The sequence below is a fragment of the Aythya fuligula genome, chromosome 5 (genome assembly GCF_009819795.1).
Source record: "Aythya fuligula isolate bAytFul2 chromosome 5, bAytFul2.pri, whole genome shotgun sequence".
Taxonomy (NCBI): Eukaryota; Metazoa; Chordata; class Aves; order Anseriformes; family Anatidae; genus Aythya; species Aythya fuligula.
Window position 1 is genome coordinate 21,589,221 of NC_045563.1, and position 27,451 is coordinate 21,616,671.

At 45.9% G+C, this 27,451-nt stretch overlaps 1 protein-coding gene across 1 annotated transcript; it reads left to right on the plus strand.

Moving 5' to 3' along the window:
• The first annotated feature begins 10,471 nt into the window (after positions 1 to 10,471).
• TH (tyrosine hydroxylase) lies at positions 10,472 to 26,128 on the plus strand. The gene is made up of 13 exons (XM_032188946.1): positions 10,472 to 10,561; positions 14,037 to 14,240; positions 17,445 to 17,619; positions 17,767 to 17,855; positions 18,065 to 18,132; positions 19,885 to 19,935; positions 20,609 to 20,754; positions 21,158 to 21,293; positions 21,392 to 21,461; positions 22,097 to 22,153; positions 22,733 to 22,828; positions 22,995 to 23,128; positions 25,969 to 26,128. The coding sequence occupies exons 1-13, from the start codon at positions 10,472 to 10,474 to the stop codon at positions 26,126 to 26,128; spliced, it is 1,476 nt and encodes a 491-aa protein (XP_032044837.1).
• Positions 26,129 to 27,451: the final 1,323 nt, after the last annotated feature.

Consider the following 27,451-nt stretch of genomic DNA (forward strand, 5'->3'; position numbering starts at 1 on the left):
AACCCTGCCACTGCTCCATCTCCGTGGCTCATGGCTGCCCTGAGGACACTGGGGACCTGAGCAGGAGATGGGAGGATGAGCTGCTTCTCTGCCCCCCAAAATGGGGTGTTTTGGGGTGCCTTGAGACACAGACACCTCCAGTGGTGCTTGGAGGAAAGTCCCACCTGAACGAGGAGCTTTGCAGCTGATGTGGGTATAACACCAGTGGATTGTGGCAAGTAAAAGAAGGCAGTGAGGCATCGTATTATTGACAAGAGCACAAAGTGGTCTTTATATAAAAGTTGCCCTAGGAAACTGAAAAGTGCATTGACTGGTTGGAGAATGGGAGACACTTCTTTTTCTTTTTTTCTCTTCTTTATGTTTTTCAGTTTTTCAGGTGGGATGTGCAAGAGGATCTTTTTGCAAAAGCTTATTATTATTATTATTATTATTATTATTATTATTATTATTATTATTATTATTATTATTATTTCCATTTTTTTTCCTTTCGATTGACAAGCCCAGAATGGCAGAATGGTTGCTGTAGGAAAAGTTCTCCGGGTGGAGCTCAAGCAGAGCAGACTTCTTGGGGCTGGGTCCAACCAGGTCCATCAGCAGCTCCAGGGCTCCACAGAAAGCTGCTTTCCTGCTGGTTGTCCAGCAGTATGTACTGGTGCATAGGGTGATTACTCCCCAGGGGCAGGACTTTGCATTTTCACTTGCTGAGCTTTGTGAGGTTCCCACCTGCCCACCTCTCCGGCCTGTTGAGGTCCCTCTGAAGGCCACCATGGCCACGTGTCACCCCAGTGTTCCTGTTTGGGACCACAGATATGAATATTCCAGAAGAAAACCAGTGGGAATAACATAAAAGGTGTCTTCCATCTTGGAGGTGAAGATGGAGACCAGACTGCCTGCCCATCCAAGGTCTGGAGTGGCCCTGCATCTCCCCTGCCCTGGATGAGGTCCTTGAGGGTTGCCATGAGGTGTGGGACACGAGCTGATGACACTGACCCAAAACGGGCAGTGGGGCTGCACCAGCCCCCACCTTTGGTTCATCTAAGAGCAGGGCTGCGGTCTGAGCATCGCCGGCTCTGATCAAACAGGGGCTTAGCAGAGACCTTCTCCACTCATGGTTGGGGCTGAAAAGCAGAGCTGCGTCACGGGGAACAACAGGCAACTGTCTCCGCTACCAGCGTGTGCTGCTTATCGGCAGGGCAGCCAGAGGGCTCCATTTAGGGCCGTGTTTGCTTTGCTCGACTGCGGTGCTGCGATAGGGGCTGCAGTGAGACACAGCCGCTGCCAACGTCAGTGCTTCGGCTGCCTGCTCCCATCCCAAACCTCCGCCGGGTCCAGCCCAAAGCCACGTGCCTGCCTTCTCCAGGCTTTCCTCTGTCTGCCCTGCTTATATTTGCCCAGTTCACCCCGATCTGAACCTATCTGAAAGTCCCCTTCCTGCCTTCCTGATCCCTCTGTCTCTTTGAAAAGCAAAAGGGAATGCTCAGGTTTTGCTTAGTCACTTCCAAAATGCCCAGCGCTAGGGTGGGGATCTGGGACTGCATCCCGGCCCCCTTCGGCTCCCCCCATCCCATCCCTGCAGTGCTGTCCCTTGCCAGCCAGGTAGTTTTTGAATGGATGGAGAGTCTTGGTCACCTTCCCACAGAGCAGCAAAATCTGAAATAGAGACAGCAGCTAGACACAAATGATAAACACACAGGAAGAAGAAATGCCTCAAGGATGCTCAGGTCCCGGAACAGTACATGAACAGAGGATATAACCTAGGCAGCATTTACCTGGAAGATGGATGGAAATGGTGCATTTTGAAGGTTCTTCAGCTCAAGAAATGCTCACAACCTCAAATGTTCAAAGTTTTTTTGCATTGGCAACTTTTTATACTTTTCCTAGCTCTCTGCCTGAGTCTGTTAGCACTGCTTTCCCTTGAAGGTTTCTTTTCCTCCTCGGTCTGTGCTTTTCCTTTTCTCTTTCCAAGGGCACATCCTTCAGCTTTCTGTACCTCTTTCTGCTCTGGTTTTCTTATCTGTCCATACCTTCCCTTTCATTTCTCCCAGCTAGTGAGAATTTGAAGGCATTTGGAGGCAGGGTGAGAGGGACATTTGCCAGGTTTTTCGGAGCAGTCTTGAGGACCTCATTACAGATTTGTTTAGCATGTTCTCTCCCTACGCTGCTGCACTTGGGGCTCAGGCATCAAAAAGTGCCCAAAGCTTTCTATAGGGTTCATTTATGCAGATATTGCTCAGCATCCCTACAAAATAAAATCCCTTTTAGTATACAAAAAAATACCACAAGATGGATTACCTGAAGTTTCAGAGGGGATAAGCCTGGCACAGTTGTGCTGAAGGCAATGGGATAAGTCTTTTTACACCCAGAACTAGTAAAGTTCCTAGTATAATAAAATCGTGCTGAAGAAATATTTGCAAAAGACAACAAACCAGAGAACAATTTATTTATTTGTGTATCACAGGAACTTTCTTTCATCCCAGTCATGACAAAGGAGTGACTTGGAAAGCAGGGATTTGCTTATAGTCCTGAAGAGCACTGGATCTGTATCAGCCAAGCAAACCATAGGAAAGTGTTAAACTAACCTTCTGCCATCCCATTATCAAAAAGAAAAGAATAAAAAAGGAGATAATCCTTGTTTAAATATCACAAGCAGCAGCTGAGTCAGTGGGAGCTTTAGACTGGAAATGTCAGGGAGGAATTTAGATTTTCAGAGCAGTTGCTGCTCTGCAATTATCATAAGTCACTTACAAGGACCCCTTGTCTCCCGTTGCCCTCAACCACACATCTGCAGGGAGGGGGAGCAGAGACAAAACACATGGCCCTACCAGGGACTGATAAGGGAAACTGAGCGCGATCCCACTAAAGGCACAAGGCAAATCCCTCCAGGCTATGGCCAGGCTTCTCTGACTGCAGGTCGGACGTAGGCGGGCAAAGGCAAACCGATGGGAGAGGCAGGCAGCAATATGAGAAAGAGGAGATTGCTGGAGAAAATTGCATGTGAGCTTACCCCCAAAAGGCGTTTATTTGATTCTGGAGTTGTTTTGGGGGTAAGAATGAGGAGGAGACAGAAAAATGGAGATCTGGGGGTTTTCTACCCTCATATTCTTTCTATGGTTCCTTTCCTCTTTTAAAAGCAAGCCTTGTTGCAGTCTAGCACGTCCCTGACGTAAATTAAATAAGTGAAAGTACTATTAACTCTCCTGAGACAGGCACTGCCCCTACCAGCCTGGGAAAGGGGAGAGGATGAGCACTTAAAACACGTAATTTCCACCACATTTTGTGATGCAGAAACACGCATTTTCCCATCTGGTACACGTGAGAAGGCTAAAGACTTCCTCTGCAGGGATGGTGGTTTTCTTTTTTTTTTTTTTTTTTATCCTGTCTTTTCTCACTACAAATGTCAGGTTTCCAAGGCCAGGTCTTTGCTAGGTGCAGGGTAGAAGGACCTCAGCCATTTTGTTCTGTGAGGAGATAACAGGGGTCTACCATGCTACCATCTCTGATGGACACGATCTTCAGGTGAATATCCCATTCTGGTTAGGAAACTTCAAGCAAAGGGGCACAAAGCTTCCCTCATGGGTTTGCTCACCCTCACTGTTAAAAACTTGCCTCCTACTGCTACTTTGAACTTGTCTTCTTTGTCTAACTTCCAGCTACTGATCCTTATATTTTCTTCATTAGATTAAAGTATCCGTATTTGTAGAGGACTGTTCTAGAAGTGGGAGAACAGGAAATATATTGTAGACCCTGCTTTTCCATCGTGTCATCCCAGTAGCTTAACGGTAGAATTACTCAAGTCAGGCATATTGTACCAGTACAGATCTCTGATTCTTTTCTTTCTTTACTTTCCATGACTATGGATCAATAAAACGCTGTTGATACACTTTGAAGATCCAGAAGACAAGCAGAGGGCTTTGATGAGTCATCCTCTTAAGCCTGCTGGGAAACATGAACCTTGCCATGGGTAATGCATTTGAATTCCTCCTCTGAAAAGAAAAGGGAAATATTTTCCCATGTATTTACTTGACAGCTACCTGTTAGGAATAACAGATAAGATCCCAAGCAGATGTGAATCAATAGGAAAGCATTGACTTCACTGCGAAATGCTGGCGCCAATTTCCAATGCAGAACTGGTTGCATCTACATAATAGATCTCATCCATTTGAGGCTGAATGCAAAACGCCGTTCTGCCTATAAACAGAACTATGAATAAACATTTGTATGAAGTCAATACGGTGACATTTTCATAGGTCTGAGACCCTTTGTGTGACTCCTAATGCTAAAATCACATCAGACCTTTTGTCTGACAGGCAGATGGTTTTTATCCTCCAGTGCCCGAGGAGAGAAGGAGTAAGAAGTCGGCAATTTTGTGTGCACGTGGAAGTAGCATGGGCTGCATTGCACTGCTCCACCTGGCCGAGCCAGAACTGCTGCTATGGAAGACAAGAAAGGGGCTAAAAGGACTAGGGGAAGGAGGAGTATCTATGCCAAAGTGACACGTTCATGAAACAGGAAAGTGCTAGGCAAACACTGATGAAAAACCCTGGGCTTCTTCCAGTATAATTTCCCTCCCCCCACAGCTAGAGCAATGAGGAGTGAGCAACTGGGAATGATCCTAGAGCAAATGTGGGGTGCAGAGCCACCCCAGCCATGCTGTGCACCCCTGCGGTGCAGGTCCTACTTGTCAGGGGGACCATTTGCAATGGCTCAAAGTCTCTTTTGTTCCCACACCATCAATTTTGGTGCTGCTAGGACCACACCAACACACTGTGAAACATCCCCAGCCCCTTGGAAAGGGTTATGGGAACTTGCTTTGGATCCCTCACTGCTGCTTCCCTTTCACTGATTTGAGGATGCCACGAGTGAGATAAATTATGTCTTACTGCATGGCATGGGTGGATGAGCATGAGGGGCATGCCCTCACCTTTCTCTTTTCATCTAGAGAAAGAGTTGCAGGATCCGGGTCACTGCAGACCTCTTAGTGCGGGGACTTCAAAGGACTTGGAAAAAAAAAAGAAAGCAGTAACACCAATCCCTTTTCCACATGTACTGAACAAGGCAAAGACCGATAGAAAATCAGACTACAGACAAGAGGAGGCATTTCTCAGGTTTCTGAAAGCAAGCTAAATTCCCCACTGCCCTAGAACCTCTTTTGGCCATGAAGGCATCACAGAGGATGACTTTCCTTTGGCATTACTCTCCAAGGTGAGGCCAGGAGATGAAGGTTCCCAAGAGTGACAGAGAGGCATGGATCTGCCTTCAGCTGGAGGGCACAGCTCTGAAAAATCAGAATGCTTTGGAAAATATGTAGTGCGAAGCCAAAGGAGAAGGGTTGTGGTTGGAAACAGGAGAGGATCAGACAGCCACGATGGAAAGCAAGCAAGGTGAGCACCTTAGAACCAGCCACACGGACCCATAGCCCTACCTCCCCTTGTTTTAGGGCTCACCCGTCTGAAAGGAGGCTAGAACCAAATACTTCAGTCAATTTCTACATCTACTGGCAACTATTAACTGTTTATTCGCAGTAGTGCTGAAAAGAGTGGTATCTACAGCAATTACCAGCCTGAAGTCTGAAGGCAGGAGGTGAAGGCAGAGTTAAAAGACTTGCCCAAGGCCATACAGCAAGCAGTCAGAAGCATGCTCCCGGTTTTCTGTGCTGGTTGGTGGCAATAGAATTAGCGCCGGACATTTGATTTTTTTTTTTTTTTTCTTTTCATAATGTTTCTGATGTTCTAGGGCAGTTGTTTACTTGTACATTTATTTTTTTTTTCCAGAAAAGCAAATTCACTGTCAGAATCGATGCTCAAATAATTCTGTGCCAGATCTCCACACAATAATTACTGTTTTTGGGGGGCTTTTTTCCCCCCCTCTGTTTGGGAGCTCCCAGACCACTCTTCAATCTTTCCTCTCAAAAGGGCTGCCCTTCTTTTTTTTTTATTATTATTATTTTATTTTTTAAATGAAAGCTGACTCCAGGAGCTGGGAATAAAATACTGGGTATCACAGACATAAATTAAAATCACAAAGACTGGCAATCCAGGAGAAGACTTGCTGCAATACACGTAGGAAGCTACTTCTCCGCACAAAGGTGAAATTCCCTGTTGACCCTGTTAAAGAAGTTGTCTATGAGTTGAAATATAGTGGGCCAGAGGTGTCAGCAATTAGTTTTCCAACCATACAAGATGGCACGCTCCAAGAGATGGTGCTTTTTATTCCGCCACCTGCTCCTGACTGTCTGCTTGCTGCCCACATTTCCAAAGAGAAAATTGCTCCTAAGTGCTTCCCCATTGATCTGAGACAAGATGGTTATTTTGGATTCTGCAGTGGCGGGTGAATCATCAATACAAGGTTTCTGAATTTACACTTGCATGTTCCCGATCCATTTCCTGAAGCAGCAATGGAGATTGCTGCTGTTTATATTCCTAAAACTCAGGGTAAATTCCCTGTTCCTGGGGAGAGGGAGATGCCAAGTCAAGCAGCTTGAATTCTCTCTGAAAACCTATTCCCCCAAAATTCACTATTTTGCCTGAAATCACATTGTTTTCTCTGAAAAGGTGATTGCTGTAAAATTTTCCTGGAATTGCAATTTCATTTTTGACCAATGAGAGAAGAATCGATGGGTTTAGAGGCAAGATTTGAGCAGAATGAGCACAAATTTTGACTCTGGATGTGGAGTTGTGAGACCAGCCAACCCTATGCTCTGAAACCAAGGGCGAGGGGGCATTTTTGGTGCCTTATAGGAATATTCTCAGATTTATCTGAAAACTGAGAAGGCCTTCTGAAATGTGAAATCATGGACACAGAGGTTTGCACTTAGCTGCTAAAGGTGTTGGCTGTAATCCTTAAATCATTGGATTTGCACCCATGGGGAAGAACTATCCTTTGACACAACCCTTTAAAAATGCACTGATAAATACCACAGCATAAAGGCACTAGATGAGGTTGCACAGACCTACTCCATCTCCTATAGAAACCTCTGGGTTTTGCCACTTTTTTTTTTTTCATGTTGGCGGTGTTGTTTTTTTTTCTTTTGGTTTTGTTTTTCATTTTGCCCAGGGATTCACCCAGTGGTTAGAAGAACAATCCCGGCAACGGGGCTCTTCATCTCTCAGGGTCACCTCTGTGACTTGGGGAACAGAGGACCCCACACCTGACCCATTCATCAGAGCACATCTGAAGTTGCTAAGCCTCCCCTGATCCAGCAGTGCCTTTCTCCCAGCATTGCAGCAACCATCTCAGAGCCCTTACTGAGGAGTTACACAGCTCTGCTCCTTGCAGCCCCCTTTCCCTTGGGCTCATCTGTTGTGACAGAGCACAAGCACAAAAGTCAGCGTCTTCTAGATAATAAAAGACTGCAAAGTTAAGAGAGAGATGTGGATTTTAATTACTTTTTTTTTTTTTTTTTTTCTCCTGTTGCTGCCCCAGTCCTAGGGAGGCTGCAATGACGTGGAGGTCTAGGGTGTCATTATGGGTTATTAAACTCCTTTGAGGCACTCAGAGATGTTGAATGAAGAGGAGGAAAAAAAAAAACTCTTGATGGAGCTGGCTAACTGTAATTGCTTTATGTGGCAGACTGTAATTATTCAGGCTAAGGAAGGGAAGAGGGAAAGAGTGCGGGCGGGTGGGAGAAAGAGCAATAGGGGGACCTGGCCACCCCACACGGCCATCAGGGCTGTCCTCGGTTGTGATGGGAGGACATCAGCTTGCCCTCCCATGGGCAGACACGGTCCCTTTCTTTGGCCCTCAGAGGGCCACTTCTGCAGCTCAGACCCTGTCCTTGCAGCTCCCTAGGCCACCAGAGAGCCCCCCCCAGCAGGCTGGGCGGTCATTGCCTTTTGCTGCTGCTTCCCCATGGGACTCGTACCAAGACCTGTTGCATTACACACTGTTTTATGATTACACACAGCTACAGGCTGATGTGCAGAGCTCTTAAAGGAGTAAAGGAGTAGGACTTCACTTTGTCTCTGTGCAGCCTCTGTGCTGGAAAATGTTTCCAAACAATGTGGGGCTCTTGTCACCAGACAGAGAAGGGGAGACAGCTTAGCAGGATTTACGGAAGAGTCGCATGCCTAATTTATCATCCCTGTAAAGAAGAGGGATTAAAAATCAAGGGCTTTGGGATGAACTAAGTAGAAGAACTGATGGGTTTAGATAGAGTGCTGGATTTTACAAGGAGAGAAACAATACGTAATGAAACAAAAGGAAACCAGAAAATATATTCAAAGCAATCCTGTCTATTTGTACATTAGTCTTGAAAACTTCCCTGATATTATCAGCTCTTTTTAAAGCCCCTGTTTGTCAGAAGAGCCCTTGTATGTGATCTCTGAGTAGCAGCCTGCAGGAAGGCTGACTGACTTGCTCTGTTCCCATATTTGTTAAAATACTTCACCAATTTTCTCAATTCTTCACATGAACTGACATTTTAAGGCTATCCTTTCAGCAGCTTGATTACAAATTTGAATAAGTGGGACTTGCTTTGATGGCTGATTTTAGGTTTATCATCCTTGGCAAATGCTATTCTAAAAAGACCTTTAAGCTAAGTCCGTTATCAACAATTAAAATTCTATCAAAATGGCTGCTCTTTCTGATTTTAAGGTAAGAAAACAGTGTGAAGGAAATATTTTGAAACGTGTATTTTCCTGAAATTGAACTGAAAATCAAGAACGAAAAAATACTGAAATTCTGAATTCTGTGTGTTGTTTTAAAGCAACGTGCAAGTTAAAAGAGTTTATCCAGACAAAAATATTCAAATACAATTATTGTAACACTCTCCTACCCAAGTCCCGTTTTCTTTCCTAAACAGGTTGGCCCAATCTTAGAAAGGCTTTTTACTGTAAAATTTTCATACTGTAAAGGTGGCAAAGTCTGTGAATAGTTTTAATCATATTTCTTCAGTACTTAGCCTAACTATGGCTTTCCTTAGTATCTTTGCAACTTCATCCCAAGCCATTTAACACCCTGATGGCATGAAATGGCCTGGGGTTGCTGTAAATCTGCGTAAGACAACTTCTCCAGCAAAGCAAACAGGCAGTGGCTGGAAAAGGCATCATCCTTGCTTTCTTTATATGCTTCCTTGCCGGGGAGTAGAGTATGTACAAACTAATGGAGTTCCAGAATCCACAGTGGGTGCTCTTTATTCATGTATAACATGAAAGTTATATCATTCTTACTTTTGCAGCCTCTGCTAGAATTGATTCTTCTTACTGACAGCCTACATAGTTTACTGATATGGTCTGGGTTTGCTTTTAAGTCATGTATGTTCATATGAGACCTACCAAGGTATATGAGGAAGCACTAACAGCAGGGTGTCCCTGCTGGGGGAGAGGAGCCCAAAGGATGCTCAACTCCTTCCTCTGGTTCCCACTGTAACCAGCAGCAGTGTCCCTCAGCATCCGCAACCAGACAAGCTGCTCGACCCAAGTCAGAATTAATTTTGGCTCAGAACTGGGCCAAATTTTTAGCTGCTGCCAATTGCTCACTTGGGCTTCAGCATCTACCACCCTCCAGGCTCTGTGGGCTTCCCCAGTTGCCTTGGTGGGGCTGATTGCGCCGCCTGCACCCTGGTGTTCACAGGAGGTGGCACAAACCCAGCTTCCACACCAACAAAGTCAGCAGGTGCCCTCAGCAGACAACTTCCGAGGCATGCTCGCCACCAAGCATTCAGGGAAACCCAACTGGTTTCCCTACCACAGGGGCTTTGGACAGCCTGTCCCCAGCACTGTGGTGGCTCACACAGAGCAGGACAACATTTCTTTGTTGCCAGAGAGCTGCTGTGGATCCCACGGGGGGAAAGGGGCCCTCCTGCACTCAGCAGAACAAGACCCTCAGGGTCCTGAAGTGCCACCCATTGCCATAGTCCCAGAGGTCCTCAGCCATTTGGGTATTTGGCCTCTGGAGAATTACAGCAAAAGAAGCAAGAAGCAAAGCCATCGGGAAGGTAGGGTTGACAGGTGTTTTTTTTTTTTTTTTTTTTTTTTTTTCCAAGCTTTTCAAGCTTTTTTTTTTTTCACAAGCAAACAAGGAGAAAATAAAAGGCTACATCTCTTCGTTCCTTTTATTTTGTCCTTTCATGGATCAAAATCTTCTCACACAACACCCAAGCTGGGGAAGTAAATCTGCAGGAGTGAAATGCGGCGTGAGAATGAACTCCACCAGAAGAAAGGGAAGTGGGGGGACAGAAAACTGAGCGGAAATCTTTGGGCACAGTGAAACAAGTGGGGGGGAGCAGCAGGTCTGTGAAGGCAGGGTGTCTGCAATCTTTGTGGCGATTAGATTTAATGGGACAGAAACGTTTCTCTCCTTCACGTCCCCTCCTCCTCTCAGCCCGAGGGGGAGAAAGGAGGGAGGTGGTGATGGGGGGGGGGGGGGCTGACGAGGGGGGGAAGATTTGAAAGAGTCTTTGACGTCAGCCTTGCCCTATAAAAAGCTGGCAAGGAGCTGAAAAGCAGAGAGCAGAGCTTGTGGCAGAGCGAAGATGCCAACCCCCAACATCTCCACCTCTGCAGCCAAAGGCTTCCGCAGGGCGGTGTCGGAGCTGGACTCCAAGCAAGCTGAGGCCATCATGGTAAGACAACCCTACCCCACTTCTTTTCTTCCCCCCCCACCCCAAACAGTGCAGCCTCTCCTGTAGCTGTAGGCAGTGGCAGGCAGGGATAGAGAGGCCAACGCTGTCAGCGGGTGCTTACCCCAGCCCTGGCTCCAGGCTGGCAGAAGAAAATTACTAACACACTCCTCTCTACACATTGGTATGTGTGAAATGCAAAGATTTAGGGGGATGAAAGCTCAATCGAACATACTTTCATCCCCTTGCAACCAAAAGCAACTTAAAAAACCTCTAGACCTAAGGCAGAAGTAACAAAGTATCGCCAGCGCAATGCAATTTTGAAAACTTTGATGCTCTTGCTGATTGCAAGGCAATAAATTGCAGTGATTTCACCTGTTATAGCTTAATGAAAAAAGAGTGTCTTTTATTTTGGACTACCTGCAAGGCACAGGCAATTTGCTCCATTTGTTTGCAGTTGCTCTGTCCCGATACTCCCTTCCCCTGTTTCTATTCCTGCCGCTCCCTGGATTGATTTAGGGCCCTGGTTTTACCTCAGGGAATACTTCTGCACACACCAAAGCTACAGGTGTAAGAAGAGGAAAACATCCCACTGAGCTGCCACTTACCTTTAGAAAAAAAAATTCTGGCGAATCCCTTGGACAGGACGTAGGGACAATCCCCACCTAACCCAAATGGCTGGGACCCCAGGGAAAGGGTGGAGACCGGTGGCATGGGGCAGCCCTACAGGTCAGGGACATGGCCAGGCTGTGGGTGGCCCTTAATGGCACAGGGAGGGGATGCCCCTGGGATGTGTGCTGGGAGGAAACGCGGCAGAGACAGCATTTTAGAGCATGTGGCATGTTAGAAGGAAAGGAAACATTTAGCAAGCAAAGAGGTAAGCTTGCTTTCTCTAACGGATGAAAATTAGGGAAGGCTTCTATTTTGTACAGCCACTTTCACCCTGGCAAAATAAACTCTTGCACGGTTCTTTGAAAATGGGGAATTTCCAGGCTGCTTTGTCAAATACATTGGCTGCTGCCTGGTTATTGGGCAGGCTGGGCAGCTGCCATGTGTTTGGTGGGAAGCAGGGCACTGAGCGAGGGGCTGCAGGAATCTGGGTTCACGGGCAGGAGCGCTGCCGCCTGGATGAGTGCCTCCTCCAGCCCAGAGCAGACATAAGACCTCAGCCCACCTCTGCATCTCTTCTTTGAATAGAGATTCTCAGAACAGCAAAAACAAATTAAAAACAACCCTAGCCTAGCATAGGAGATCACCACAATCCTATGGTTTATTCTGCTAGTTTGTACCAAGCGAGGGGCATGGCTCTGCACTTCTACATGACAGCACATGTCCTCGGCCCTCATGGTATCCTCAGGCCATCAGCCACCCAGCCCCTGCCTGCCAGCTCCAGCAGATGTGTCCCCTCTGAGCTTTGCAATCCCAGGACTCTTCCTCACCAGGTGTTTCACACATTAGCTGTGCCAGGCAGAGATAAAACTCGCCCTGTAGAACATCTTTCTATTATATACTTAGATTTTCTGCTGCTAGTAAGTTTTTACAATACACCTTGTAGCTCTAGCAAGGTTTTGGTTGCAGAGTGTTCAAACAGACGGCAGCTGGATGCCAAAGTGCAGGAAAGATTGCCCAGGATTGTTGCAAATAACAAGCCCAAAAGCTTTAATTCAGAGCACTGTATTTTTAACAGTGCTTCTCAGGCTTGGCACTCAGAGCAGCAGCAATTTCAAAGGAAAAACTAAGTACTTGTTTGTGCAAAGTGAATGGCCACATCAGACTCAAGTCCCAGATAGGTAAATGTTTTACAAAAATAAAATTAAACTTCTTATTGTAGCTGGACAGGTACACTCCATGGGGAAATATGGAAATACTGCCAAAGAATGGAAGGCATTTATCATGACAGATCAGTTTGGTCAGCTTATATGCAAAAATGATGCCTAAATGCCCTCCCAAAAGGAGATATTTCCCTGATGAGCACAAACGTGAGAAGCAGTGGAAATGGTGTTGAGAGGGAAAGCGCACAGGCAAGCAGCAGGCAGACAGCCCCCCCCCCCGCTGTTCTTCTCCCTAACAAAATCCAGCCTTGGCCTTTTATTTTTTTTTCACCCCTTTTCAAACTTCCCCACTCAAAACATGTTGGGGTGGAGCTAAGCATCTCCTAGGACCCCTCGACAGAGATTGAACCCCCTGCCCCTGCGTGCCAGTGACACAGGTTCTCACACCAAACCTCCTTCCAGTGCCTTTTTTTAAGCTGATTTACATCCTAAACGGGGGGGGGGGGGGGGGGGGTCTGGCTCCTCCCCTCCTCTGCCCCACTCCACCCCAGAGGAAAAATCCTATTGCACCTTGGGACACAATGCAATAAAACTCCTGTAGCTAAAGCGCTTTGGATGGCTGCAGAACGCAGATCCTGTGGCTAGCACAAGACTGTTTGCCCTGCTTATTGCGGGCACCTGAAAGCAAACAGCAGCTTAGCTTTAAACGTGGTAGCAATATAAAACACACGCTTAAAGCTGAGCACGTTTGCAAGCTCTTAAAAGTTACAGCCCAGGATATTTATTAGATCTCTTCTCTCTTTGGACACGAATACCACCAATTTAGACAAGTGGCAATATGTACTTATTTGTTAGACATTTCTCTGTGCTGCAAGGAATAAAGTGGTTGAGGATCAGCAAATATTATTCCAGAGGGGCGTATTTATTAAAAAATAAAAAGGACTGGGGAGAAGTGCATGGGCTGATGCCTAGAGGTGCTGTGTTTTCCAGTCTGCATTTCAAATGTCGGGGAAGCCCTGAAGCCAGATTTGTGTCAGCTTAAAGCACCTAAGAAGGCTTTCAGAGAAAACATCGTGGTGGGCTTTGAAAATTAGAAAGAAAACTGGCTTAGCGTTTAAGCAGGCTATGCTTTTCAAAGGAAGACCTCAAAAACTTCACAAGATAGGAAAGGCATTCCTTGTTTAGCAGCAGCTATTTTCCAAATACTTTCAGTAGAAAATGGCTGGGGGATGCGTCTCAGTGCAGCTGGGGGTGTATGGGCAGCGAGGGCCTGGTTTCCAGCAATGGCACAGTTGTGGGCTTCAGCTGTCCTTCAGTGTTTTTTTTTCAGATGTCTTCATGTTTATCTAACACCTCTCCCCTTCACTTCATCAGACACTTGAAAAGCATGCAAAATTGTTTCTGATTTTTAGTTTTTGAAAAATATTGAAAGCTTTTGCTAGGGAAGTTGAGGAGAAAAGCCCACTTTAGTCATACCACAAGCATATTTTGCACAGATTTTCCCCAAAGCTCTACATTCCTGAGTTCTCTCCTAATGCCTCAGTCCTCCTCCTCAACCCTTCCTCTGCAAAGCTGGGCAAGTCAGCACAACCTTCCCCATCTTCCCCTATTCAGACACCCTGCTCACACCTCACCCAGCTACTGGGGTCACCTCTGATCCCCCCTAGCTCTATTACAAGTGTTATTTTTTCCTGGTCTGCCTCCAGTCTCCACGGTTCATTGGTAGACGTCAAAGCCTCATCGAGGATGCCAGGAAGGAAAGAGAGGCTGCAGCCGCAGCCACTGATGCTGCAGAGTCCACAGAGACCATTGTCTTTGAGGAGAAGGATGGGAGAGCCATGCTGAACCTCTTCTTCATGCTCAAGGGATCCAAAACATCACCACTGTCCCGAGCACTCAAAGTGTTTGAGGTGAGTCCCTAACTGGTTTCTCTGGCCTCAAGGAACACACTATACTTTTCATGGTGGTTCTGTGAGAAATAACACTTGAGTCTATCAAAGACAACTCAGACTGTGTCTGACTACTGCAAGTTATAAGTTAATTGTCTGCATCATCTCCCCACAGTCATGCTTCACTCATGCCCTAGCATGCTCGCACTAGGAATGAGCCCTACCTCTGCACTTTAGTGCTTTTATAACACTCTGGGCTGGATTTTGCTTAATTACTGGAGTCAGCCACACAACTTGACACCCACAATCCACACCCACATTGCTTGTAGCATACTGACAGCCCCCTCTACTGCTCAGCACTTCAGCTTCATGCACAGTGCTGATTCCACATTCAAAATGTGCTGTGTGCCCTGCATGATTACAGAGTAGGTCCCCCTTCCACAGTACTGATCAGCATCTGGGTCAAGGCTTTGTTAGTCTCTGATTTGTGTGTTAAAGGTTGGTTTCCCCCCCCCAGAGGTGCATCTTGTAAATGGCTTTAATATCAAGGGAAACTCTTAACTCTTTGAGCTTTTTTTTTCCCCACCCCTAGCCAGCAATATAATCTTCTGTTATCTAGTATCTCAGTGCCATGAATGGAAAGACTGAGATAAGCCCTGGCTATTTGAACAGCAACCAAAATGTGACAACTTGTTGCAAACTTAGGGTTTGAGCTATGTTTTATGTATGCTAGTTTAATCTCATTAACTTCAGCAGTAAGGAGAGGACAATTTGTTCCTATTAATCAGTCACGTGGGTTGTAAGGGACCTTCAGGAGTCCCCGGTCCAAACTTCTGCTCAGAGCATGTCTGGTTGCAGCTCAGGGCCATGTTTGTTGCATTGAGTATCACCAAAGCAGAAATTCCGTAGCATCTTTGGACTCTTGTGTGCTGTTTGTTTCCCCCCCCGCAATGAATTTACTTTCAGTTTGTGCCCATCGCCTCTTGTCCTCCTGTCATGCACTTTTAAAATGACCCTGGCTCTGTCTTCTTCACACTCTCCCACCAGGTACTAGCACACAGCAATCTCTCCCCTGCACCTTCACTTCTTAAGCCTGAGCGAATTCAATTCCCTTCCTCTTTCTTCATATAACACTGTGCTCCAGCCACCTGTACACCTCAGCATCCCTCCACTATATCTGTAAGAGCACATCAATGCCTTTCTTCTACAAGACACAGTACTCTAGATATGGTGTCCCTCATCCCAGAGGAAGAGGAGGAATCACTTCCCTAGACCTGTTTTCTACAGTCTTGTTACTATACTTTAGTACATGGCTGGCCTTGGTCATCACAAAGGCATGGTGCTAGCTCATATATTGATATACATTACTATAAAACACCTTCTCCCTCACAAAATGCAACCATTTCTGGCATAAAACCAGATCATAAGCAATACCATATAGCCGACCACTATGCAACACAAAAATTATATCTGGAGGTTACACATTTCCCTGTAATCAGAGGATATTCTGGTTATAGAACATGCAGCACTACCTCTGATGTTCTTGTGAAAAGTGCTTCAGATCTTCAACAATTACAAAGCATCTTACATCTTCTCTACGAAGACTGTTTCGAGAAAAGTTTTCTGCACAACATAAGATTCTTGTCTTAAGACCAAAATAACCTGTAGCATGTGCCTATGAGAAAAAAAAATCTTGGTATTGCCATGGCTGGGTCTCCTTCCTAAGAGAAGTTCACAGCTGCCAGAGAAGGCATGAAAGATCGATCAGTGTAATATCTCAAATGTAACACCGCTTAGAGGGTATGAAACATAGAAGTATAGGTTCTCATAGTTGGTAGATTTTATGTTAGTGCATCTATAATTTAAACAAATTTTAAACATAAAGCAAGAAGTAGGGGCAGTTTATGTCCAAATATCATTTCTTTCTCGTGCAAATTACTTGCTGCATAAAGATCTCTCCTGGTAAAAAAGCTCTTTGAGCTTGTCACAGAGACAGCTTTAAAGATAATAAAAAGTCAAGCATGTCAAGCCACAATGGAGAAAGATTCATTTCCCAGATGCCTCTGGCAATGCAGGTACAAGATATGAAAGCAGACGGGCATAATGACATTTGCCTCATCATGAACTAGGCTGCAGGGAAGCTGGTTTCACTCTGCTGTATGTGTTACATGCAGCCAAAGCATAGGTAATGCAATCACAGCTGTCAGATTAATGCAAAGGTATTGATTGTTGAGGGGACAATGTAATAGTGTAGTTGGTAGATACATTCAAAAACACAATCCTAAATTTAATTTACCTGTGGCATTACATCTGTTCCTTCTCATCTTTCTGCCTCTGATTAACAAAAGAAATTGTGTCCTTTCTTCTACCACAGATCTCCCAGAGACATTGGAAAGGTTGGGTCATTGCAGGGACTTGGGCTTGTACTAACAGTTTTCACAGAACTGAAGATATCAAAAAACAAACAAACAACTACCAGGGCCCTTTGGAAGACTATAAACTATTTTGTCTCATTCCTTGGGTGAATTCAGTTCTGATAGAGCCCCACATTAACATTGAGTCTGGACAGAGCTCGGCATATAGCTGGATGTAGGCAGAACAAATGTTTTTCAAACTCTTCCTATGCTCCTCAAGATCCCTTACAAAATATACGAAGAGAACAAATCAGTTTCTCTTACCCTTTTGATCATTTCAGCATTGCAATATGAGTTTCACAGGGGTCTTCATATCAACAACTATCAGTAAAAGTGAGGCCAGACTCTTCTGATGTGGGGCATTAAGCAGCAATGAGATAGTCAAACATTTGTGATGTAGGCACAGGGCCCTCCACCATGGGCTGGCCCAGGCAGCTGCAGTTCAGCACCATGGCCAGCACCCCAAGCCAGCCTGAGCCTGCCCCTCCTACATCAGCACCCCCAAATTTAGGAGATTGAAGGAAAAGTGGATCATAGGAATTAGCTTTTTGCTCTGTCGATTAACTTCTTGATCTAATTTCCTCTGCCACTGTGAAAGTTTTTTATTGGTAAATCACTGACCAGCCCAACTGATTGTCCAGAAACAAAAAACATGAAATTAATAGATAAGTGTTTACCTCAGTTAAAAAAAATAAAAAGGACAGTGGGAACCTCCCCACAAACACACATACGTATCTTTGGAGAGTACCAGTAGGTGTTTCACGTGTTACAGACTTGTTTAATGCTTTTCTCTTTCTCCCTGTTCTACAAGACTTTTGAAGCTAAAATTCACCACCTGGAGACAAGACTGAGCCGAAAGTCCCGTGAAGGGACCGCTGAACTGGAGTATTTTGTGCGCTGTGAAGTCCACAGCTCTGACCTCAATACTTTCATTAGCTCCATCAAGAGGGTAGCAGAAGATGTGAGGACCACTAAGGAAGACAAGTGTAAGAAACTTACAAAATATTCAATATTAATATTTGATATATAAAAGGAAGACTGCCTCAAGGGTCACCTCCTTGCACACTTCTTCATTGAGTCTCACATCCATCTTTCATTTCCAGTCAGTTTTTCCTCCTTCTCTTTCCCCACAGTTCACTGGTTTCCCAGAAAGATCTGTGAATTGGACAAGTGTCACCATCTGGTCACTAAATTTGACCCTGACTTGGACCTGGATCACCCGGTGAGTTAGTCTGCATGGGCACATCTTTGCATTTGAATCCTGAGACATCCCTCAGAAGGAAGGGGCTGGAAAACAACCATTGATGCAGCTGGCTGGGGAGCTGTAGTGCAACCACCACCACGAGAGAAGTTGCTCCAGCCAGTGATGAATGCTATTGAGTTAGAAATTTAGTAATTGATTAAAAATCATGTTCCTATTTGTCATCCCAGGGCTACTCTGACCAAGTATACCGCCAGAGGAGGAAATCAATAGCAGAAATCGCTTTTCACTATAAGCAGTAAGTCTTTCCTAGCATCCATATAGAAATTACACCATGACAATGCAGCCTATTGGGAACTCATTATGCTATTTGCATGAGACTTCTGGTTTTGTCCTCCGTTCAGCCTTGCCAGCTCCTTGTGTGCATTTTTCTCCATGTATTCCAGTTCCTTCCTAATTTAAAAATGTGTACAGTCATTAATTCATATATTAATAAAGTCAGAATACACCTCCTGCATAACAGAAGCTGCTCATAATTCCATCAGATCTCTAACTTTGTTTTGAAATGTAACATCTCTTTCAGAATATCTAGTCTCAACTTCAAAGTTTCACATTCTGAAAAATATACCACATGCCTAGAAAATCTGTTACAATGGTTCATTATCCTGGCTATGAAATAAGTTTAACACTTAATATTTTAAGTGCAAAATGATCTTTGGTAGCTTTAGCTTTCACCTAGTTCTTTCTACATACTACCTAGTGGTCTTTCATCTGCTAGATGGAATTCTGCTATCAGATTTATTTTTTATTTTTTGCTGTAGGGCATTTATAGAATCTTAAGAGGTTCACCTCTTAACTGCCTCTGATAAATTAAGTACATTCCAGTAATGATCTCATCATTGTCTTATATAGAATTGAGACCATCTCTTGTACTCCTACTTAATACTCTTGTTCTGATGTATGCAGTGATAGCTCACAATATCTCTGCTACAACATCAGTCAGCTCTAATATTAAGTTGGGTTTGTAAAGTATCCCCTAGATCCTATTCAGTAATGCTGACTTCCACTGTAACGTCCCACATTTTTTAGGACTTAAAAATGTAGATTCCTGTCAAGAGCCATGCTGAAAGCAGGCTATGGAAATTATCTGGGTCACCTTCTTTCAGCTACCTATGCAACTGATGCGATCCCATCACAGCTTACTGCTCTTTTGTTTCATGTTCATTGCAAAATTGAAGTCCAGAGTACACGCATTGGTGTTTTTGTCCCATACTAATACTAAATGCATGGAAAGTCACTGTGCCAGCAATGATGTCCTGAGGGGCCCAAGAAAAATTTTCTCCTAAGATAATGTGAACAAACATTTAAGATGCCTTCTCTTGAATCTCATCTGCAGGTTAGTATTCATAGTCTGCTATGTAACATCCCTTCAGGCTGTGAATGGAACAGGAACTACTTTATCTCTGTCATATGTGAATATATCATATGTTTAAATACAAAACAGAAGGATTTAGAAAATACAATTGTTAATTATGAAGCAGAAAAGGCAAGTGTCAGTCTTCAGTTCCCATTTACAATATTGCTAAGAATCATTTTTCTCACTGCCTTTAATGTCACTGACAATACATTTTTCTGCAGTTCAAATACATTTAGTTTTCCTTATTATCTGCTTTTATTTCCCACCCACTGATTCATTCCCCCAGCCATCAGCTCTCTGTAGCTCAGGCACACAAAATTAATTTCTTACAAAAGGCTTCCCATTTTTCTAGTAAAAAAAACATTTGGGCTGGAAAATACTATGTCAGCTAAGCTTTTGCTCATCCCTTGTTTGTTTATAACCTCCAGTTGGACTAATGCTTTTCTGTCTGTGTATTTGTTACACCTGCACAAATGACCCATTACCCGAGGCTTGTCATTCCTGTCACTTCATTTGGTTTACAGAAGATTGATCAACATCATACAGAGCTTCTCCAAGGGGCTTCCTTCTCAATAGGGAGAGCAGCCTGCCTCATGCCCTGCTGCTGTCAGTAATGGTGTGCTTGCCTTGCAGCGGGGACCCAATCCCTCACGTGGAGTACACAGCAGAGGAGATCAGTACCTGGTGAGCATTGGTTTAACCCACAGCCTTCAGTGGCTTCAGCACCAGAGGCTAGGAATTGAAACCTATATTGTTCCGGTGTGATATTTTGAAAGAAGTAGCAGGAGCACAGTTATCCTACTTAATGATTTGTTATAAAAGATATTAACATGTTGCAAGTTTTTTTTTTTTTTTTTTTTTTTTTTTTAAATGGATGATAGGGACTGCATGCAGGAGAGCAAGCTGTCTCTAAAATAGTGATGGTCTGTCTCCTCCTCTCCTGGGGCTGTACCAAAACCACATTCACTCCACAAACTGCAAGAGTTTCTTCCAGAAGAGCTTACTCAGAGAGGCAGTTCAATCAATTTGGAGTCCTGCTGGGTACTCTGACTCCCATATATTGTCTGTCTTTGTAGTGCAGCTTCAGAAACTTAGAGGGAATATATTAATTGCAATTAGTACCTTGTATATGGTCTTCTGACCTTCAAGGTCAGAAGTAGGTCTGTGCAGACATGACTACTGACCTTGCAGACTCATTTGAATGTGTGTAAACATTCATGCAACCCTATAGACAAAGAGACAGACTTAGCAGTGCAGAAAATAAAGGCAAGAAATCTAGAGGCATGAGCACTTGGTAGCATATAAGCAGAGGACACGAGTGGCCAAGCCACTGAATGTGTCATCTTTCATCCTGAAGGAAGGAGGTGTACAGCACTCTGAAGAGCCTGTATCCAACCCATGCCTGCAAGGAGTACCTCGAAGCTTTTAATCTACTGGAGAAATTCTGTGGCTACAATGAGAACAACATCCCCCAGCTGGAGGACGTCTCACGTTTCCTGAAAGGTGGGTATGAGCCTGGGATGGAGAAGAGGAAAGCCCAGGGGACCCAGCTCTGGGTCTGCCAGGGGTGCAGCAAAGATGGGGAAATTAAACATGGAGGAAAGCATGAGCTGAGATGTGGGAGAAGAGCTGGTGAAGGTTTGTGCATGTCCCAGAGGACAGGGTTAGACCCCAAGAGGTAGTGGCTGCAGCTAAACCTGATGGGCTACGCTTGAAGGCCAAGCCCTTCAATGACCCCTAACGAGAAGAAGTTGCTGCTCAGTAGGAGCACAAACATCATTCTGGGCAATAAAGGAGCCCGTTAGTTCCCAGCACTGAAGATTTTGCTTTCAGTGCTGGAAACACTGGACACCAGCACAGCCCATGAACTGTACCCCTACCACAAGGGCCACATGCACTGTTTCAGAGAGGACTGGCTTCCAGCTCCGGCCCGTAGCTGGCCTGCTGTCTGCACGGGACTTCCTCGCCAGCCTGGCCTTCCGCGTGTTCCAGTGCACGCAGTACATCCGCCACGCATCCTCACCCATGCACTCCCCCGAGCCGTGAGTACTCCAGCAATGAACATTTCACCTTTCCCTAATGGGCAAGCTATCCTATCTGCTGCTGACCATGTTTTCCTCCTTTCCCCTGGCAATGGCAGGGACTGCTGTCACGAGCTGCTGGGGCACGTCCCGATGCTGGCTGACAAGACATTTGCCCAGTTCTCTCAGGTAAGGTGGCCATCTGCTTCTTCACCCTGAGAACACCAAGCTCTAGGTGGGACACCAGACTGACCTCGGTGTCATGCTTCTGGCAAAGAGGTCCAAAGATGTTGCCTGGAGGAGAGCTGCTCCTCTCCAGACTTCACCTGGGCTTTTGCTGCACCAGTAGCTGGACACATTTAACCTGAACATGAGCCCACAGGAGATGCACGGCAGTTCAGGGAACTGATATCTGCTGTCTCAAGGCAATAAAGACTGAGCAACCTGTAAGAGTCTCACTCATGCCCTTTTGGTAGCCATCAAGGAAAAGGTGGGTTTGAGGAAAAGAGGGCAAGGAGAGGTTCACTGGTGGTAAAGGAAGGGAATCCCAAGAACAGTGGGTGGAGGTACTTGCCTGGAGGTGCAGTGGGGTAGCTGGACAATGCTCAGGGCAGGAGGCACTGGGCAGGGAAAGGAAGAGGCCACAAAAGAATGTGAGAAAGCAGCATTTCAAACAAATGGTTCCAGCAGAAACACTGGAAAATGTGAACAAATCCCCTGGCATCAGCTGCAGAGCAGGCTATGAAATAGACAGGAATTCCCAATAACACCACCCTATTGCTGCAAATCTATCCTGAGATCTACCCCTTCCCTTGTCTTTCCAGGACATTGGGCTTGCATCTCTGGGAGCAACTGATGAAGAAATTGAGAAACTGGCAACTGTAAGTCTTTTTCTCAGCACCATGGAGGCCCCAACCTCCACCAGCATGTCTGTGTTACTGGGGGGACTGGCACAGCGTAGTGTGACCACATTTGCTGGCTTAGGGTCCCAAACCCTCTTTCATGATGACCACACAGAGCAGAGATCAGTTAAATAGCAGAGCTCATTTGCACATTAACCCAAGTTTCACAAGCACCAGAGTATCATCAGGCATCATATTTCTAATGACAGCACTGCTGGGACCCTTTGGGATGGGATTAAATTACATCCACTTCCTCTGTCTCTGCCTCAGCAAGGTGACCTGTCCTGCTCCAAGGGCATCATGCAATGCCCAGGCATGACAGGACCAGCCTGGGGACACCATGTCTGTCCTGCCATGGCAGCAGTTTCACTTAGCACTCTGGCAGGGATTGGTGCAAGGTATGGTGGCAGGATATTACCCTCTATGTTTGGTGGCCACGTCAGGCACGTATTCCTTCAGACATCTCCAAACCCTTGCTGCAATGCAAGGACTCAGAAGGGATAGGGAGATGAAGAGGAAGAACTGTGTTGCCCATGTGTTTTTCTTTTCCTTTCACAGCTTTACTGGTTCACAGTGGAGTTTGGGCTCTGCAGACAGAATGGGATAGTCAAAGCCTATGGGGCCGGGCTCCTCTCATCTTATGGGGAGCTCATAGTAAGTCTCCACACAAGTTACCTCTCTGCTCCAGACCCTATATTGCAATCACTTTCCTCCTCTGCACAGCTGCAGTGACTTTATCTGATCTATTCTCCACCTCTAGCATGCATGTCCTCCCCAGTTCCCCTCTTTTCACACTGGCATTTCCTGCCTGTCTCCATAGCACTCCTTGTCAGATGAACCAGAGGTGCGGGACTTCGACCCCGATGCTGCTGCTGTTCAACCCTACCAGGACCAGAACTACCAGCCTGTGTACTTCGTGTCTGAGAGCTTCAGTGATGCCAAAAATAAACTGAGGTAGGACTGGGCACTGAGAGAGACCCGAACAGGGATACAAACCTAGAATATCAAAATGGGGCTTGGCACCTCAGCTACTTTCAGTTCAAGGTCTCAGAAGCACTCTATATAGTTTGTTTTTTTTTTTTTAAATTTAGGCCTAAATAGGCATTCACACATTTTTCACCTGTAGTAATTTGCCATGGGGCCCAGCTGTGGTATGATTTGCCCAAGTGTTGGTCTTGAGGGCTCAGATGTGAAGGAATGTGTCAGAGGGGGAAGCACTCATGGAGATGGGACTGAGGGAGTGAAAGAAAGGACAAACCTAACTCCCTAGTTCTCATAGAAAGGAGTTAAAGACCATCTCCAGTTCCCAGGAAGGCCAAGCAACATAAGAGTGGCAGGTCCAGAAATCAGAGACACAAAACACCCCCAGGACCTCCCCTGCTTCCTTGCTTCAGGAAGGCTAGGTCAGGTACCAGCCAGCCACACAGGAGCATCCCACCAGCATGTGTCCCTATGAAACACACATGTTGGGTCATGTAAAAATTTTAGCATAGATGTGAAAAGCTGCTCAAAACAGTGCTGGTCTCTGAGTTTAGGAGGCAGAGAAGTGTTTCTTTCTGAGCAGCCACAGGACAGCTTACACATCTGTCATTTAACCAGCAAAAATCCCAGACATCATTAATAGCTTTAGTTACATGGAATGGACAGTTTTATCCACAGGTGGAAAGGAAGCTTTTGCTTCCTCATCTGGTTAATGTGTTAGCAGACCCCACACAGTACCCCACTAGTGTAATATGGTTTCCCTGTCACAAGTGACTGCAAACAGGATGGAGGCTGCAGGGGCAGTTTTACACACAGATGTCAGATCAAAATAACATTTTCTCAGCCATCACCAGAATCACCTACAGGAGGAAAGCTCAGCCCTGCCACATTGAGCTGTCAGAGGAAGCTTCTGTCTATACTGTTTTGCCTTAGCTTAGGGAGGGCATAGGTTGAGACTAAGCACCACATAACATGCATGACTTTGCAGGTCCTGTAAATGGGGTAGTTTACATAAATAATGTGGCAGGGACTGCTGTATTTCAACTTCTGCTTTTATGACACTCACTTGCACCACTCATGTAACCCAGAGTCCAGCTGCTCAAAAGCAAGCACCTGGGGAGCCCATCCTCTCACACACACTAGGCTGCTTTAAAAAAAAAAAAAAAACACACCAAACTGTTGGCTCATGAGTCATTTCCTTTCATTTAAAAGGGAAAAATACACCACTTCATCAAGATTAAGCTATAAGGTTTTGGCAGTGACAGGCACTTTAAACAATCCTCTTTACAGACCACACAGATGTTATCCTATGAGGTGAAAATATTAAAATGCTCATATTATTTGCATTACTGGCAGCTGCCACTATGGGATTGACTAACAACACTACCCCTCAAGAAAAGCTCTTTTCCCAGAGTTTTCCAGGGTGGACATGCACCCACAGCACCCTTCCAGAGGCACACACAGAGACCTGAGCACTTCACCAAGGTGTCAAGCAAAAACACTTGTGTTAGAAGGCAAGTTTCTAACCATCAGCAGAGGAAGGGTGTGGGAAGTCCAAGCAGTTGTGCTAAGGGGCAGCACTGCAGGTGATAGCATTAATAAGCTGGGTGAGATAAGCCCCATTTTCAGGAAGCAGACTAAATGGGTTTGCAGAAAGCCCTTCCACTTGCACTCATTTCCCCTTTCTGCAGCACAGCAGCACCCCCTCAAGCACCGGCCTGCAAGCGTTGGCTATGTGACCCCCAGTCTGCTCCTGAGACAGTGGTGTTTTCACCCTAAATCCCAGTAATGCATGGTTAGTCTTCCCCACAGCACACACAACAATGGGAGAAAGCAAGGCATTTCTTTCGTTGTGCAGACCCACAGCAGCCACAAGAGGGTACCCTAAGCTAAGCAATTCAGGAGCAAAAGGGTGAAGCCTCAGCCAGGAGCATGCCTGCCCCAACATGCCTCCCCATATCTTCCCAGGCCTTTTCAGCACAAGATTTTAGCCACAAGCACCCACATTTAAATGCCCAACTCAATGTTAAGGGTTAAATAAAAACACAAACCTACCTTGTCAAGAATACACATGCTAGCCTCTGAGCTGACCACGATTTCTTTTCACCATCAGCTTCACAGTCACTGGGCCACGTGCTTCTTTTAAAAAGGTGGCAAGGTCTTGCTCTGCAGGTGCATCAGGCAAAGTCAAACTTGTCATTGAGGTTCAGGCTCCAGTTGACCTTCGGTGCAAAACAGTGCAACTTTGATCAGCTGCACAGCTTGGGTGATGCCATTCCCATCCCCTAGCTCAGGTCTGAGCTGCTCCTGTCAGTCCCACCCTTAGCACGGCCTGCGGCCAGTCATCCCCTCCACACGCAGAGACTAGCAAATTAGCTAATGTCAGAAAGGATTTAGGAATCTAATACTATAATACCACACGTTTTCTCTACAATTAGCTTCTAAATCTCCTTGGCATTTTTGAAAAAGAAAAGGGCAATTAAAGTAGAAAGTGCCTGGAGATAGCCACAGAGGAATAAGTGCAGTGCACCCTTCAGCTTGATGCAGGCCCACGCTTTCCACCCCAGGAAATCCACAAACTCAGCACCCCCCCTTGCTGAACCGGATTGATTTCAGCTATCCCTACAGCCCTGTGAAGCTGGAAAGATGGGAAACCAAAGATTTCCTGTTAAGCTAGATATTCTGCCTAAGGGAGGCATTAACCTGTTGTTGTCTGGATGAACAGCGATGGGGAGGAGGAAAAGGAGGGTAGGAGCCAGGCTCCAAGACTCGTTTCTTGTGTCGAGCCCTCTGCACCCTTTCTTTCCTTGCAGGAGCTATGCGGCACACATCAAGCGGCCCTTCTCAGTGAAATACGAGCCCTACACCCACAGCATTGAGCTCCTGGACAGCCCCCAGACCATCCGCCACTCCCTGGAAAGTGTAAGGGATGAGCTGCACTCGCTGATTAATGCACTCAATGTCATCAGTTAATACCAGAACTGGGCTACTCCCTGCCCCTCTTCCCTCACAGCCCCAAAATGCCCTCACCTAACTTCCAGCCCATTACTTCTACCTGTTTTCTCCACACATTTGCACTGCTGCCTGTCACCACGCTACCCCAAGAGTTTGCCTCCTCGGTATGCAGGGCCAAGCTTAAAGGAGGGCAGAGGGATGGACCCAAAGCCTGCTGGCTTCTGGGGCAGCTTTTTTAGGGACTGCTGGGAAAAGCTTGGCACAGACCAAGCTACAAAGCTGAAGTCAGAACTTGTGCAAGGAAGAGGAAGAAAGCTGCTTTGTTAAAAGTTAGCTTTATTAAAGAAGTAAGAGAAAAAAATCTATTTTTTTGCAGTTTGAGAGAATAGACTAACCTGCTTTATGAGCTCCAAAGCAACCCCATAAGGGACCACTGGTCTCCACCACCTCCTGCCTCTTGCAGCCCTCGGTATTTGGGAAACACTGTGCCACTAAAAGGTTTTCTGCCTCAACCATCTCCATGAAATTTAGAGTCTGGTCTTCTAGCCTCCCCTCAGCTGCTTGCACAGAGGCTGCAGTGAGCACTGGAGCCTCCTTGAACCTCACCAGTGACCCAAGCCAGGAGCTACCTGCCTGGCACAGAGCAGCCCCAGCCTACCTGCATCCTCCCCAGCACAAACACCCTGAGCAGGGCCTCCAAGCCCTCTTTTAAAAGCTCCCACACCTGGGACCATGGCAGTCCCCTTTGCCATCAGGGTTGGGCTCTGCAGCTTCAATTGACTCTTAATGCCTCCCACTTCTCACCTTGAGAGGCCCACCTGGGCTGCAATTTCCCTGATGAAGGGACCAGCAAGGGGGACACAGAGATCACAGCCAGCCATCCAGCAGCCCAGCTGCCATGGCTCACAGCAGATAGCAGTCACAGCTGTTGGTGTTCAGGCATGCTGGTGGCCTTGAGCAGCCTTAGTGTCTTGAGTTTATCAGTTCTTGCACTCGTGTCCCTTGGGAGAATTTCACACGCTTTCACTTTGCCAGTATTACACAAACATAGCATCACCTTCTTCTTAGATATCCTAATATCTCTGTCACCTGATGTCATTCAGGTGCACAACCAACTTTACTGTTTGTCATTTCTGAGGAAGGTGACATGGCCAGGATGCTCAAATCCAGTTTTGTCTGGCTTTCAATCCTGATATAAACGGCTTGATTTGACCCAAAGTTCTCAGTTTTACTCCCCCTACTTTTGCCCTTCTTATCTTCTTGCAAGCTGTCTCATAATCAAGTGGTTTGCTCAGAAGTGTGGCCCAAGGTTATACATCTGTGCAGTATCAGAGCTGGGCT